Raw genomic sequence first — 13,053 nt, 5'->3', positions numbered from 1 at the left:
TGCACAGGCTTCTTATTGAAGTGGCTTCTTTTTTTGAGGAGAACAGGCTGGAGGGCACTGAGCTTCAGTAGTTGTGGCACGTGGGCTCAGTAGTTGCCGTTCCCGGGCTGTAAAGCACAGGCTCAACAGTTGTGGCCAATGGGCTGAGTTGCCCTGTGGCATGTGGGATCTTCCTGGATCAAGGAGCACACTTGAGTCTCCTGCATTGGTGGGTGGGTTCTTTACCACAGCCACAAGGGAAGCCCCTCTTCTAGGATTTTTATGGCTTCAGGACTTATGATCAAGTCTTTAATCCATTTTGAGTTAATTTTTGTGAATGGTGTAAGAGTTTTCCAGTTTCATACTTTTGCATGTAACTGTCCAGCTTTCCCAACACCATTTTTGAAGAGACAGGCCTTTCCCGATGGTATAATCTCTACTTTTTTTGTCATAAATTGATTGACCACATATATTTAGGGTTACTTCTGGGATCTCTATTCTGTTCCAGTGATTTCTGTGTCCATTTTTATAGCAATACCATACTGTTTGATTAATACAGCTTTGTAATATAGTTTGAAATCAGGAAGCATGACACTTCTATCATTCTTTCTCAAGATTTCTTTGGCTATTCAGGGTCTTTTGTGGTTCCACACAAATTTTAGAATCGTTTGTTCCATATCTGTGAAAATTTTCATTGAAATTTGGATAAGGATGGTAGTGGATCTGTGGGTTGCTTGGGTTGCTTTGTGTAGTATGAGCATTTTAACAATATCAGGTCTTCCAATCCATGAGCACAGAATATCTTTCAATTTATTTGTGCCTTTAATATCTTTCACAATGTCTTAAAGTTTTCAATAGTGTCTCAGTTTTGACTCTTCCTTTCAGATTTGGATGTTCTTGTTTTCTTTTGCTTGCTTGATGATTCTGACTAGAACTACCAAAACTATGTTGAATAAAAGTGATGAGATTAGGCATTTTTGCCTTGTGTTTGATCTCAGAAGAAAAGCTTTCAGCTTTTTACAGTTGAGTAGGATGTTTGCTGAGGGTTTGTCATATGATATTTATTGTTTTTGAGGTGTAATCCTTTTATACTTACTTTGTAAAGATCTTTAGTATCATAAACGGCTGCTGAATTTTGTCAAATATTTGTTCTGCATCTGTTGAAAGATATGATTTTTTTGCCTTTATCTTATTTGGTGTATCACATTGATTAATTTGTGAATATTGAACCATCCTTGCATCCTTGGAACAAATCTCTGTTGATCTTGGTGTTGTTATTATTGTTGTTGTTTAGTTGCTAAGTTGTGTCTGATACTTTGAGATCCAATGGACTATAGCTCGCTAGGCTCCACTGTCTTAGATTTCTCAGGCAACGATACTGGAGTGGGTTGTCCAGTATTCTCTTCATGTATTGTTGAATTTGGTTTTCTAATATTTTATTGAGGATTTTTACATCTCTATTTATTTAGCATATTAGCCAGTATTTTCTTTTCTTGTGGTGTCCTTGTCTGGTTTTGTTATCAGGATAATCTTGGCCTCATAAAATGGCTTTGGAAGTGTTCCTTTCATCCTTTTTGGAAGAGTTTGAGAAGGCTCCATCGCTTCATCCCATTACACTGGGAATTGGAATTAAAAAAAAAAGTTGGTGGGGTGACAAATAGTCAAACCATAGCACCTTACTTCCTTCAACATTTCTCTCTCTCTTATTCCCCACCTTCCACACACACCCCATTCAGGAATACCTTGAATGATATGTTGGGCATTGCTTGAAATCTACAAATGAGAGAATGAGATAGATTAAACTAAATGAGATAGATATTTCAAAAGCAGAGATTTGTCCCTTTCCTTGCCTCTGTTTCTTCATCTCCTTGTCTTTTCATTCAAAGGCCAAAGTAGTGTTAAACTATTGGACTTTTATATATGATATTTTTTGACAATAAAGCACCATAAAATGGGTTGTGGTGAAGTCTCTGACCCTGAAAATGAGCAATCACCCCACAGAGGCTGTGCCATCATTTTTTCAGAGGGTCTCTGCATGAAGTGGGTAGAAAGTTTGGTAGGATGAGGTGGAGAGAATACACAAGTTCTCATATTTTATGACAAGAACCATTTACACTTCCATTTTCTTGTGTTTTTTGAACTTATGTGTATTTCTTTCACTTACAATTCTTTTGTGTCTTTTTTTGGGTTATTTTTGCTTCCTCTACATACAAATCTTTCTTAGAAAATTTATTTGAGTCTACTGCAGACATTTCTGCCTTACCAGGTAGCTATTTGTGTTTTTTTATTTTTTCTGACTTTTTCGATATATTCCCGTTTCTAAAGAGTTTTCTCTCTTTACAGCAACCTTTGCTTGACCAATGCCATAACACATAACAGTAGCTTAGTGAAAGTGAAGTTGGTCAGTCGTGTCCGACTCCTGGCGACCCCATGGACTGCAGCCTACCAGGCTCCTCCGTCCATGGGATTTTCCAGGCAAGAGTACTGGAGTGGGGTGCCATTGCCTTCTCCAAACAGTAGCTTAGAATTCATTTAATAATTGTCCATTGAAAATTGCATAAGTGGGGCTTCCCGGGTGGTCCAGTGATTAAAAATCCACCTGCCAATGCAGAGGACATGAGTCTAAGTAGTAAAGAACCTGCCTGCCAGAGCAGAAGATATAAGAGATGCAGGTTTGATCCCTGCATCTGGAAGATCATCTGGAGGAGGGCATGGGAACTCACTCCAGTATTCATGCCTGGAGAACCCCATGAACAGGTGAGCCTGGCAGGCTACAGTCCATTGGGTCACACAGGGTTGGACACGACTGAAGAAACAGCACACACATGCACACACACCAGGAAGATTCCATATGCCATGGAAAAACTAAGCCTGTGCACCACAGCTGGAGAAAGCCCACGTGCAGCACCAAGACCCAGTACAGCCAAAAATAAATTTAAGAAAAACTTTTAAAAAATGGCATAAGTGGAAATTTGAATATAAATTAATTATGTGCTTATGCACTAATTATTTTTAATTTGCACCATTTATTATCAGAAAACATTGCCATTAATTTATATTTGCTTTACTATTTTGCTGATTACCATGAATTTAAAGAAATTCTATTTCACTGAATTTTATTCATCTACTTATTCATTCAATAAATATTTATCAAGCCCCATCATGGTATCTAGGAGAAGGCAATGACACCCCACTCCAGTACTCTTGCCTGGAAAATCCCATGGACAGAGGAGCCTGGTAGGCTGCAGTCTATGAGGTCGCTAAAAGTCGGACACTACTGAGCGACTTCCCTTTCACCTTTCACTTTCATGCATTGGGGAAGGAAGTGGCAACCCACTCCAGTGTTCTTGCCTGGAGAATCTTAGGGACGGGGGAGCCTGGTGAGCCGCCGTCTATGGGGGTGCATAGAGTCGGACACTACTGAAGTGACTTAGCATCATGGTATTTAGAAAAGCTTCTCCATGCATTCTTGTTGAATGGTGAATGTGCAATCACCATCCTAATAGCAGAAACACGGGGTAAATAAGATATGCAAGGCCCTTCCATGGAACTTTCATTCAGGGGTATATATGTGTGTGTATTTGTTGTGGAATGTGGACATGATAAACAAGTAAATACTTAAAGGTATTCCAGATATCTTTAAGATATCTTCCATCATCGTTTATATTTTTTTCTCTAGAATGTTAAAAATTTCATTTATTTATAGGAACTCTCTACAAATTAACACCACTTACTCCTTTTCTTAAATACTACTGAAAGTATTTACCCCATTTTTTGCATATGTCTTTAGGGTTGTGTATGTGGTGTGGTTATATGATCAAATATACTATGTTTTACTTTTTTGAATTCTGCCTTTAATGCAGTGTTTCAGATGCCATTCTTCTTCTCAAAATAGCTTTTAATCATTTTATTTTCTTCAAATAATTTTATGATTTGAGTAAAGAATATCTATAATCTTACTGAATCTGAATTTGTTTTACTGTGTGATGTTTTAATATCATCAACAGATACAAATTACATTTTAGATACCTGATAATTTAGTTCCTCACCAAATACATACACATTATTTCATGATTTCATGAATATGACACCAAAAGAACTGGCAAAAATAGACAATTTGCAAAATATATAAGGAAATCCTACAACTCAAGAGCAAAACAATAACAAGAAAAAAACCCATAATAACCCAATTGAAAAATTAGTCAGAGGCTTGAATGGACATTTCTCCAAAGAAGATATAGAAATAGCCAACAGGTATAGGAAAATATGCTCAACATTATTAGTCATCAGGGAAATGTAAATCAAAACCATAGGAGATATCATCTCCCACCTCTCAAAATGGCTACGATTAAAAAAAAAAAAGAAGAAGAAGTGTTGGCAAGATTGTGGAGAAATTGAAAATCTTCTGAGTATTTATCCACATTAGATATGTGAATTTAATCAAAATAAAACTGTGACAAAAAATGTGTATGATTTGTAGTGACATTTCTTCGTTCTTGGCATTGTTACCTTTATTTTCTCTTTGTTCTCGTGTAGTTTTGCTCAGTAGTTAGTGGTTCTCAAGGAGCCGTGTTTGAAAGGTTTCCCTCTGTTTTCTCTGTCGTGCTTTCCTTGAGCTTCCCTGGTGGCTCAGCAGTAAAGAATCCGCTTGCAATGCAGGAGACCACCTGAAAAGCAGGAGACGCAGGTTCAATCTCTGGGTTAAGAAGATCCCATGGAGAAGGAAACGGCAACCCTCTCCAATATTCTTGCCTAAAATCCCATGGACAGAGGAGCCTGGTGGGCCACAGTCCATGGAGTCGCAAGAGTAGGACTTGACTTAGGAACTAAACCACCATCACTACCACCAGCCTTACCTTCTTTTTTAAAATTAATTTTTGTTCTTTTCTATGTTAATCCCAACTTCTGTATCCTTTAGGCTTTATTTTCTCTTCTCCTAGTTTCTGAAATAGAAGCTTACATGTTTTTTCATTTTTAGCCTTTCTTCTTTTCTAAATCTAAGGTATAAATTTCCCTTAAGCACTACTTTAGTTGCATTAAAAGAGTTTAGTTATATCATATCATTGCTATCACTATTTCACAATATTTTCTAATGTTTAAATTTATTCCCACACCCAGGTACTGTTTCGGAAGGGTGTTGCTTAATTTCTCCAAACAAGGATGGCGAACCATATTTTCTTATTAATTCTTAATTTAATTACACTGTGGTCATAGTAAATGCTCTGTATAAATTCAATTATCTGAAGGTTTTTGTCCTACCATATGGTCATTTTTGATAAATGTTCCTAGTGCATTTATGATAATGTGAATTCTTTCATTATTGGGTGCATTGCTCTTTATATGTTATTTAGCTAAATGTGTGGATTGTGGTGTTTTACGTCTACTATAGTCTTCCTTCTATTTTGTATGCATGGTCTGCATGGTATTGAAAAAGACTTGTTAAAGTTCCCTCAGGTTGGTTGTTATTTGGTCTATTTCTTCTTTTCATTCTGTCAAGTATTATTCTGTATTTCAAAGCTATGTTTAGATATCTTCCCTGGATTCTGATATCTGTAATATCTTTATTAAGGGCGTACCACTGTATAATCATGATATTATCCTCTTTAAGTAAATTAGCACATCTTCCCTTAAAGTCTCCTTTCTGTGACCTTGCTATACTACTGCAGCTTTCTTATAGTTAGTATTCACATGTGCGCGGGCTTGCTAAGTTGTTTCAGTCATGTCCAACTCTTTGCTAAGGACTGTAGCCAGCCAGGCTCCTCTGTCCATGGGATTCTCCAGGCAAGAATACTGGAGTGGGTTGCCATGCCCTCCTCCAGGAGATCTTCCTGACCTAAGGATTGAAGCCACGTCTCTTATGTCTCCTACATTGGCAGGCAGGTTCTTTACCACTAGCACCACCTGGGAAGCCTAGTATTCACATAATATATACATTTCCCCCCTTTATTTTACTTTTGACCTTTCTTTGCTCTCATATACAATGTATCTTGCAGGTAGCATTTACCTGAATCTTTTTGGTTTATCAGTTAGTAGAGGGGCTTTAATTTGAAGTATCTAATCATTGTAATTAGATTGCAAATCCAATTACTGATATTGTTGGGTTAGTATCTATCATTTCCTTTTAGTTGACCCATGTGCTTCATGTTCCTTTTTCTCTTTCTTTGGTATTAAACAAATTTATTACAGATTTTCCTTTGATTTTCTGCAGCTTTACTAGATGTGGAGGTTTTCATAGCCTTACATCCATTAAAAAATTCTTAATTATTATATCTTCAAATATTACTTCTGCTGCACTCTCTCTGTTTCTCTTCTCCTATTCCCCCTCTTTTTCCTTTTCCTCCTTCCCTTTTCCTCCTCCTCATCTCTCAACTCTAGGACTCCTCTAAGACACTAATTCTGTGTTCAGGTCTGTCTAAAATTCTTTTAAACCTATTCATTCAGTTCTTAATTCTAGATGTTTTATTTTCAGTTGGCAACTGTTCCTTTCATTTTCTTATAGTTACAATTATTTGTTAACATTTTTCGTTTTTCACCAATTGGTTCTTTCCTTTCCCCTTTTCCCCTAAACACATTGCTCATAGTTAAAATCCTTATCTGCTAACTCCAGCATATCTAGCATGTGTGTCTCTGCCTTCTCTTACCTTCCTTTCTTCAATTTTTAAATTTGTCTTGTCATCCATCTCTTTACATGCCATGCAATTTTTAACTGAATGAGAGAAATGATGCATAAGAAAATAAGATATCCCAGATACATTTTCTAACACCTGAAAGGATTCATATTCTGTTTTGTTAAGCAAGTGGGAGGAAGGGCTTAGACCACCCAGATGTCTAAACACTAGCTAGAGTTGAGCTGTCACAAGTCTGGGTGGCAGTATTTGTAGCACTCAGTCTACCTCTGATTTCTCTGCCCCTGTGTTATGGGCTTTCAGAGTTTATAATTGAAAACCTGAATGTTTTGGTAGCTCAGCCGTCAGGAGGATGAGGGAAGATCCACTCCGTTTCCAAGGGTTTGACACAGTTCTCTGGCCTCCTGCCATTGATAGTGTGTTTACTGGGCACATGTTTGAGGAGAAAATCTGCTATATGGGAGAGGCTCTCAAGTCTCCAATTTTGTCACTGCAGCACCAGGAAACCCCCAAATCATGCAGGCTTCTCTGTCCCACTTTGATCCATTAACCCAGGCAAGTAAGTAACGTCACTCAGTCGTGTCCGACTCTTTGTGACCCCGTGGACTGCAGCCCACCAGGCTCCTCAGTCCACGGGATTCTCCAGGCAAGAATACTGGAGTGGGTTGCCATTTCCTTCTCCAGGGGTCTTCCTGACCCAGGGATCGAACCCGGGTCTCCCACATTGGAGGCAGACGCTTTAACCTCTAAGCCACCAGGGAAGCTCTAACCCAGGCAACAAATCGGGAAATTCCCATAGAGAAAAAGAAGCTTCAGAGCCTTGGCTAACAATGAAGTAATCTCTGCTCTTTAGAATTTTAGCATGTTTAGTTGATATTGTATCCACAAATGTCTAATATCTTCATTTTTTATCTAACATTTTATAGCATTTAAAGTTGTATCCAGCAGACCATTGGCCTGCTGTGAACCCCTGCATTGGAACCCCTCTTCATGGAAGTACAAACTTCTAGATTTTATTCTCTGCTTCATCATTTCCTAAAGTGCAACACCGAGTAGACATCATGTAACCTTTCTTTACATGGCTTTTTATGTATTAAAGAAGAACAGCACACTGAGTCTGTCAATATCCTTTGTTCAAGTGCTTTCAGAGCAAGAATTTAACCTATTTCTGCTCTATGGTACAGTCAGAAATGCGTAATATTTTCCCTCTGGAGAACAAGTAATCTCCAACTTTGAATAATAGTGATTGCTGACACAAAGTGCAAGAAAAGATAATATTTACTTGAGGGAAGAAGCAGCATTCCAAGATTCCCAGTGGAATCTGGTCAATGTCAATCAATATCACCTGACAAGTTTCTTATGCAAGGTTGCCCAATCCACTCAAAGAGATCCCATTTTCTTAAAACAAAGTATCCAGATCTGCAGTCTGAAGCTTAGAACCATCAGTGAAATATTCTGGGGCAAACCAAGACATCTCAAGGTCCATTTGTTTTTCAGTTCTGCATGACCAAGGAGGATGATTCTGATAGAGGATTCATGGCCGCTACCTGAGGCTTCTGATGAGGCCAGTTCCTGACTCCATTTCCTTTAATCTAATCCCTGTAACTCTCAGGTCAAGGGCAGCAACGTGTGTGTGGTTTATAAGGAATCCATCCAGTAGCCAGCCCATTCCTGTGACTGAACTCATTCAATTGCTCTGGGTAGAGAGACTAACATTTTCTGTAAATCTTTCTCAGATGCTATGCAGAACTCTACAAATCAAAGGTTAAGAGAGGGTAACAGGCAGGAAGGCCAGGGGTCTCCAAATGGGGGAAATAGCCTGCAAGTGTCAGACATTTTATCTCTCTTAAGTGGCAGGAGGAAACAAACTAGCGATGATATTTTTTCCTTCTCTATACAGATTTAAAAGGAGGTTTCTCTTAAAATTCTGTGTTGCTGTAATGAATACCTGGTTCCACCTGAAGTTAACCAATGTCTTTTTCTTATGGAAATGTTTATCTTAAGCTATGCTAATGTACTTTGCATTTACCCCAAACTCTGTCTTCAAGTCAGTTCCGCCTTTTGGGCCCAGAACCTACTTGATAAACCAGTATGTTATACTCCAATATTGTTCCTCTAATCTATGTGAATGAAACTATTTGTATGGTGCTCTGCCCTTCTTCAAGATTCAAGTTAATCATTTTATGGCCCAAGATGAACCATTTGGAGCCAAGATTATCCCAAAATACATCTTATGGGTGAGGGGCCTGGTGCCATTCTGAGTTTTGAGACATTCCTTTCTTTCATTAACAGACTGCTGGTGACTATATGACATCCAGCTCAAGACTAGCAGAGGGGTACTCTTTCTGCCCCCTTTTGATGCCTATATCAGAAGCTTTCTCTATCTCCTTTATGCTTTAATAAAACTTTCTTACACAAAAGCTCTGAGCGATCAAGCCTCGTCTCTGGCCCCGGGTTGAATTCTTCTCCTCCGGAGGCCAAGAATCCCGGCATCGTAATTCAACAACAACCTTTCAGTTAACACTTCTGTCTCACCCTACTCAGTAGTGTAATATTTCCTGTTTTTGCCCATTTTCAATGTTATTATTCTCCTGTCACTACTGTAAGAAACCAGACTCGGGTGCTGCCCCAGTGCAATGACTCCCTGTCAGAACCAGGGGACTCTGACGGCTCAGAGGAGAGCACCCCCTACTGCTCAGGTGAAGGTCCTCCAGGACAGAAGACCCTTATCCCCACTGTCAATGCCCCATTGTCCCATTTCTCTCTCCTCAGACAGCAGACAGCTCCGCCTGGTGGATGGAGGAGGTCCCTGCGCCGGGAGAGTGGAGATCCTTGACCAGGGCTCCTGGGGCACCATCTGTGATAACGACTGGGACTTGGATGATGCCCGTGTTGTGTGCAGGCATCTGGGCTGTGGAGATGCCCTCAATGCCACGGGGTCTGCTCACTTTGGGGCAGGATCAGGGCGCATCTTTCTGGACACATTGGACTGCAGAGGAAAGGAATCCCACCTGTGGAAGTGCCCTTCCCAGGGCTGGGGAGTGCACAACTGCAGTCACGACAATGACGCCGGAGTCATCTGCTCAGGTATGGTCAGTGTATTACCCTGTGATGGCAGAATGAAAAGGTCCATGGAAGCTGGCGTCTGATCACTGGGGCAATAGGAGATAGATGGGGTAGAGAGGACTGAGACAGGCCCATCCTCCCTGAATGCACAAAGCTTCTGAGGGTGATGTGCTTCATTTACTTTCCTGCTGTAAGCCTCTGCTGTTTCTTCTCCAGTGATCTTACCTGACATAGTAGATTAAACTATTCCAATGAAAATTGATCTTCGTAATGAAGATGGAGATCAATCACATGAGACATTTTCAAATCACCACACAAATCCCTTTGCACAATTAGCCTATGGGAAGGGAGGGCTGGAATGAGGACACACCATCGTGGATGGAGTTGTTTCTGTATGTACAGTGTGAGGCATTATTTTGCACTAGGTTAGTAGGAGTGGAGGCACAGAGGATGTCACGAAACAGATCAGACAGGAATTGATGGATTTGTGCCAAATTGCAAGCCTCTTTGGAAATTTTAGATGTAAATGTTCATAGGCCTTTGCAGGTAACACCAGAGAACTTTGGATGAAGTGCTCTGAGTCATGGTTCTCCTTCCGTTGTTGCTATAAGAGATTCTCTGCCCATTTTTTTTCTTTTAAGACATCTGTACAGGCCAAAACTTTGGAAGGACACTTAGCCATACACTGACAAGTCAAAAGTGGAAGCAATACAATTTCTGTGTTTTATGGTGAGAAATTATATAGTTTGTACTTGATGACTTCAATGATTTAAGAGAATTGAATTTGGGGGGTTACTTGATATGAATAGGAGTAAGGGGACAGATGTACTTTTTGAAGAAGGTAGAAAAGAGTTATAGCAGCTGGGAGGGAGAGGGATTGTAATAGGAACTGAAAAAGGCACATGCGGGGTGTTCTGAGCAGCACTGATGGTCCAGGAGTGGTGTAGAGGATGCTGTGTGTGCCTAAGGATGCAGGATGTCTGTACAGCAAGAGACCAGAGAAGGATATATTTTTATTATATTTAATATCCTTATCCACTGACATCAGCCTTCTATTCCACAAACTTTCTTGCAGTTTCCACACACATAATCTTCCACAGAAATTTTAAAATCAAATAGAAAACCAAAAAGAAGTCATAAGTTGTCTCAGAAGAGTCTATCCTTATGTATATAAGACTATTGATTATTCAGTGTATATTCGAGCATTTAACATGTATCAGGGTACTATAAAACAGCATATAACAAATATTTCTTTCATGTTCTGCCTAATCTGTAATCTTATGGGGTTAATATAGCAACTAAAAAGTGTTGACTGAAAATGCTTTAATTAGAATGTGTTGCCTATGAGCAAACTCCCAACCAGACCAGACTAGGCGTTCTAACCTGTGTCTCTCTGGGGAGATGAAAGTGATAAATAAAAAAAGGCAAGCAGACCATCTTCTCTCGCACCATTCACTCTTGTTAAAGTGGTCAAGCTGATCCTTCAAGTCTTTAATTTCTTTTAGGTCTTTTCTGTTTTTTTTTTTTTTTTTTCTGTTTTCTGTAGTAGATTTTTGTTTTTTTACAATATTCTTTCTGAACCTTCAACGTTCACATATTTATATAATCAGAATCCTTTACCAGAAAGAATTTCACCATGTACATAATTTATCATGAGCATACTTCGAAACCAGACAAGTGTGTTAAAGAAAGTGTTTTATGTTGTGGGTTTCTTTTTTATTTGGATTACCTTCCTCTACCCAAAGTGTGGTCCCTGAAGTTCAAACCATGATCATGAGTTTTTCCTTTGGTCTCTCTCTCATTTTCATACCCCATCCACTCCCCATTTAACCTACCACACACCCTACCTCACTCCACTCCTACAGAAGGTCTTCCCTTTTAGAATTTCCTTTCCACCCATTTGCGGTTCTTGAGATTGTTTCCTCTTGTTGGCAGTGGGAGAAATGGGAAAGGTGGCAGGGTGAAGAGGTTTATGGGAGGAGCACAGGGGATAAAAGGTGTCAAAAACTTGTTGGACAAATATTTCCCCCAAATATTCTACGTTTCATCCATATTGAGGCTTTTGCAATTTGAAAATTTCTGAATTATGTGTGGCTTATTTGCTCTCTGGGCTTCCCTCATAGCTCAGTTGGCAAAGAATCCACCTCCAGTGCAGGAGACCCCAGTTAGACCCCGGGATTGGGAAGATACACTGGAGAAGGGATAGGCTATCCACTCCAGTATTCTCGGGCTTCCCTTGTAGCTCAGTTGGTAAAGAATCTGCCTGCAATGCAGGATACCTGGGTTCGATCCCTGGGTTGGGAAGATCCCCTGGAGAAGGGAAAGGCTGCCCACTCCAGTATTCTGACCTGGAGAACTCCATGGCCTGTGTAGTCCATGGGGTCGCAGAGAGTCAGACATGACTGAGTGACCTTCCCTTCACTTCACTATTTGCCCTCTGCTCTCTTCCTCTTCCTCTCGTTCTTTACCGCATAGCAGCTCTTTCTCAAGAATCCAAATAGGAAAGGAACAAACAGTTAGCATATAGACAGGATTGAAATACTTTAACTTATCTTCACTTTTTAGCGTTTCCTGAAGTTCACATGTCTAGTATGAAGTAATCAAAAACCTCAGCTGTTTTGCATGCTCCCACTGAGAACTCACTCTCTCCCAGGTTCTTTGATAAATTCTAAGCTTTCAAGAAAGATGGCTATGACCAGCTCCTTCTCCTATGACTCTGAGCTTTCTTCCTATCCAAACTGATCTCTGGATAACTTTCCAAAATCAGGTCACCTAAGAAATTCTTGGAATTTTTTACCATGAAAAATTATGATAAACATATGTGAAAGCTTGTTATAATGTCTAGCTTTCCTCCTGTTAGCCAGAAGTCTGTCTACTCTCAGCGAGCACTCACAGATCCAGCCCGCATGATTTTCCTCATCTTCAGTGACTTGAGTATTGGTTCCTGAGAGAAAACTGGCCAGTATTCTGGCCTCAGAAATCTCAGGATGGCCTTTTAACCTTGGGTGGCTCTTAATCCTGTAACCTTTGCGGCCCATGGATCTACTTCACTCTGGTTACTTCAGCTCTGAACCTGAGTCTGGTGCCTACTACAGAGCAGTATCCTTGGGCTCTGTAGTTTCCAGGTCTCCAGATGAGGAATTCAAATTCCTGCTGCTGCTGCCGCTGCTGCTGCTAAGTCGCTTCAGTCATGTCCGACTCTGTGTGACCCCACAGATAGCAGCCCACCAGCCTCCCCAGTCCCTGGGATTCTCCAGGCAAGAACTTTGGAGTGGGTCGCCATTTTCTTTTCCAATGCATGAAAGTGAAAAGTGAAAGTGAAGTCGCTCCATTGTGTCCGACTTTTCATGATCCCATGGACTGCAGCCTACCAGGCTCCTGC

At 40.1% G+C, this 13,053-nt stretch overlaps 1 protein-coding gene across 1 annotated transcript in view; it reads left to right on the top strand.

Moving 5' to 3' along the window:
* Positions 1–13,053, top strand: part of LOC138437854 (antigen WC1.1-like) — a 58,782-nt gene that overhangs the window by 30,686 nt on the left and 15,043 nt on the right. The window contains exon 8 of the mRNA XM_069585825.1: positions 9,378–9,692. Within this exon, the coding sequence (XP_069441926.1) occupies positions 9,378–9,692 (315 nt within the window). The remainder of the gene's footprint in view (positions 1–9,377; positions 9,693–13,053) is intronic.

Source organism: Ovis canadensis, chromosome 3 (genome assembly GCF_042477335.2).
Source record: "Ovis canadensis isolate MfBH-ARS-UI-01 breed Bighorn chromosome 3, ARS-UI_OviCan_v2, whole genome shotgun sequence".
Taxonomy (NCBI): Eukaryota; Metazoa; Chordata; class Mammalia; order Artiodactyla; family Bovidae; genus Ovis; species Ovis canadensis.
Note: the sequence above shows the minus strand (reverse complement) of the source record. Positions and strands in the feature narration are given on the sequence as shown.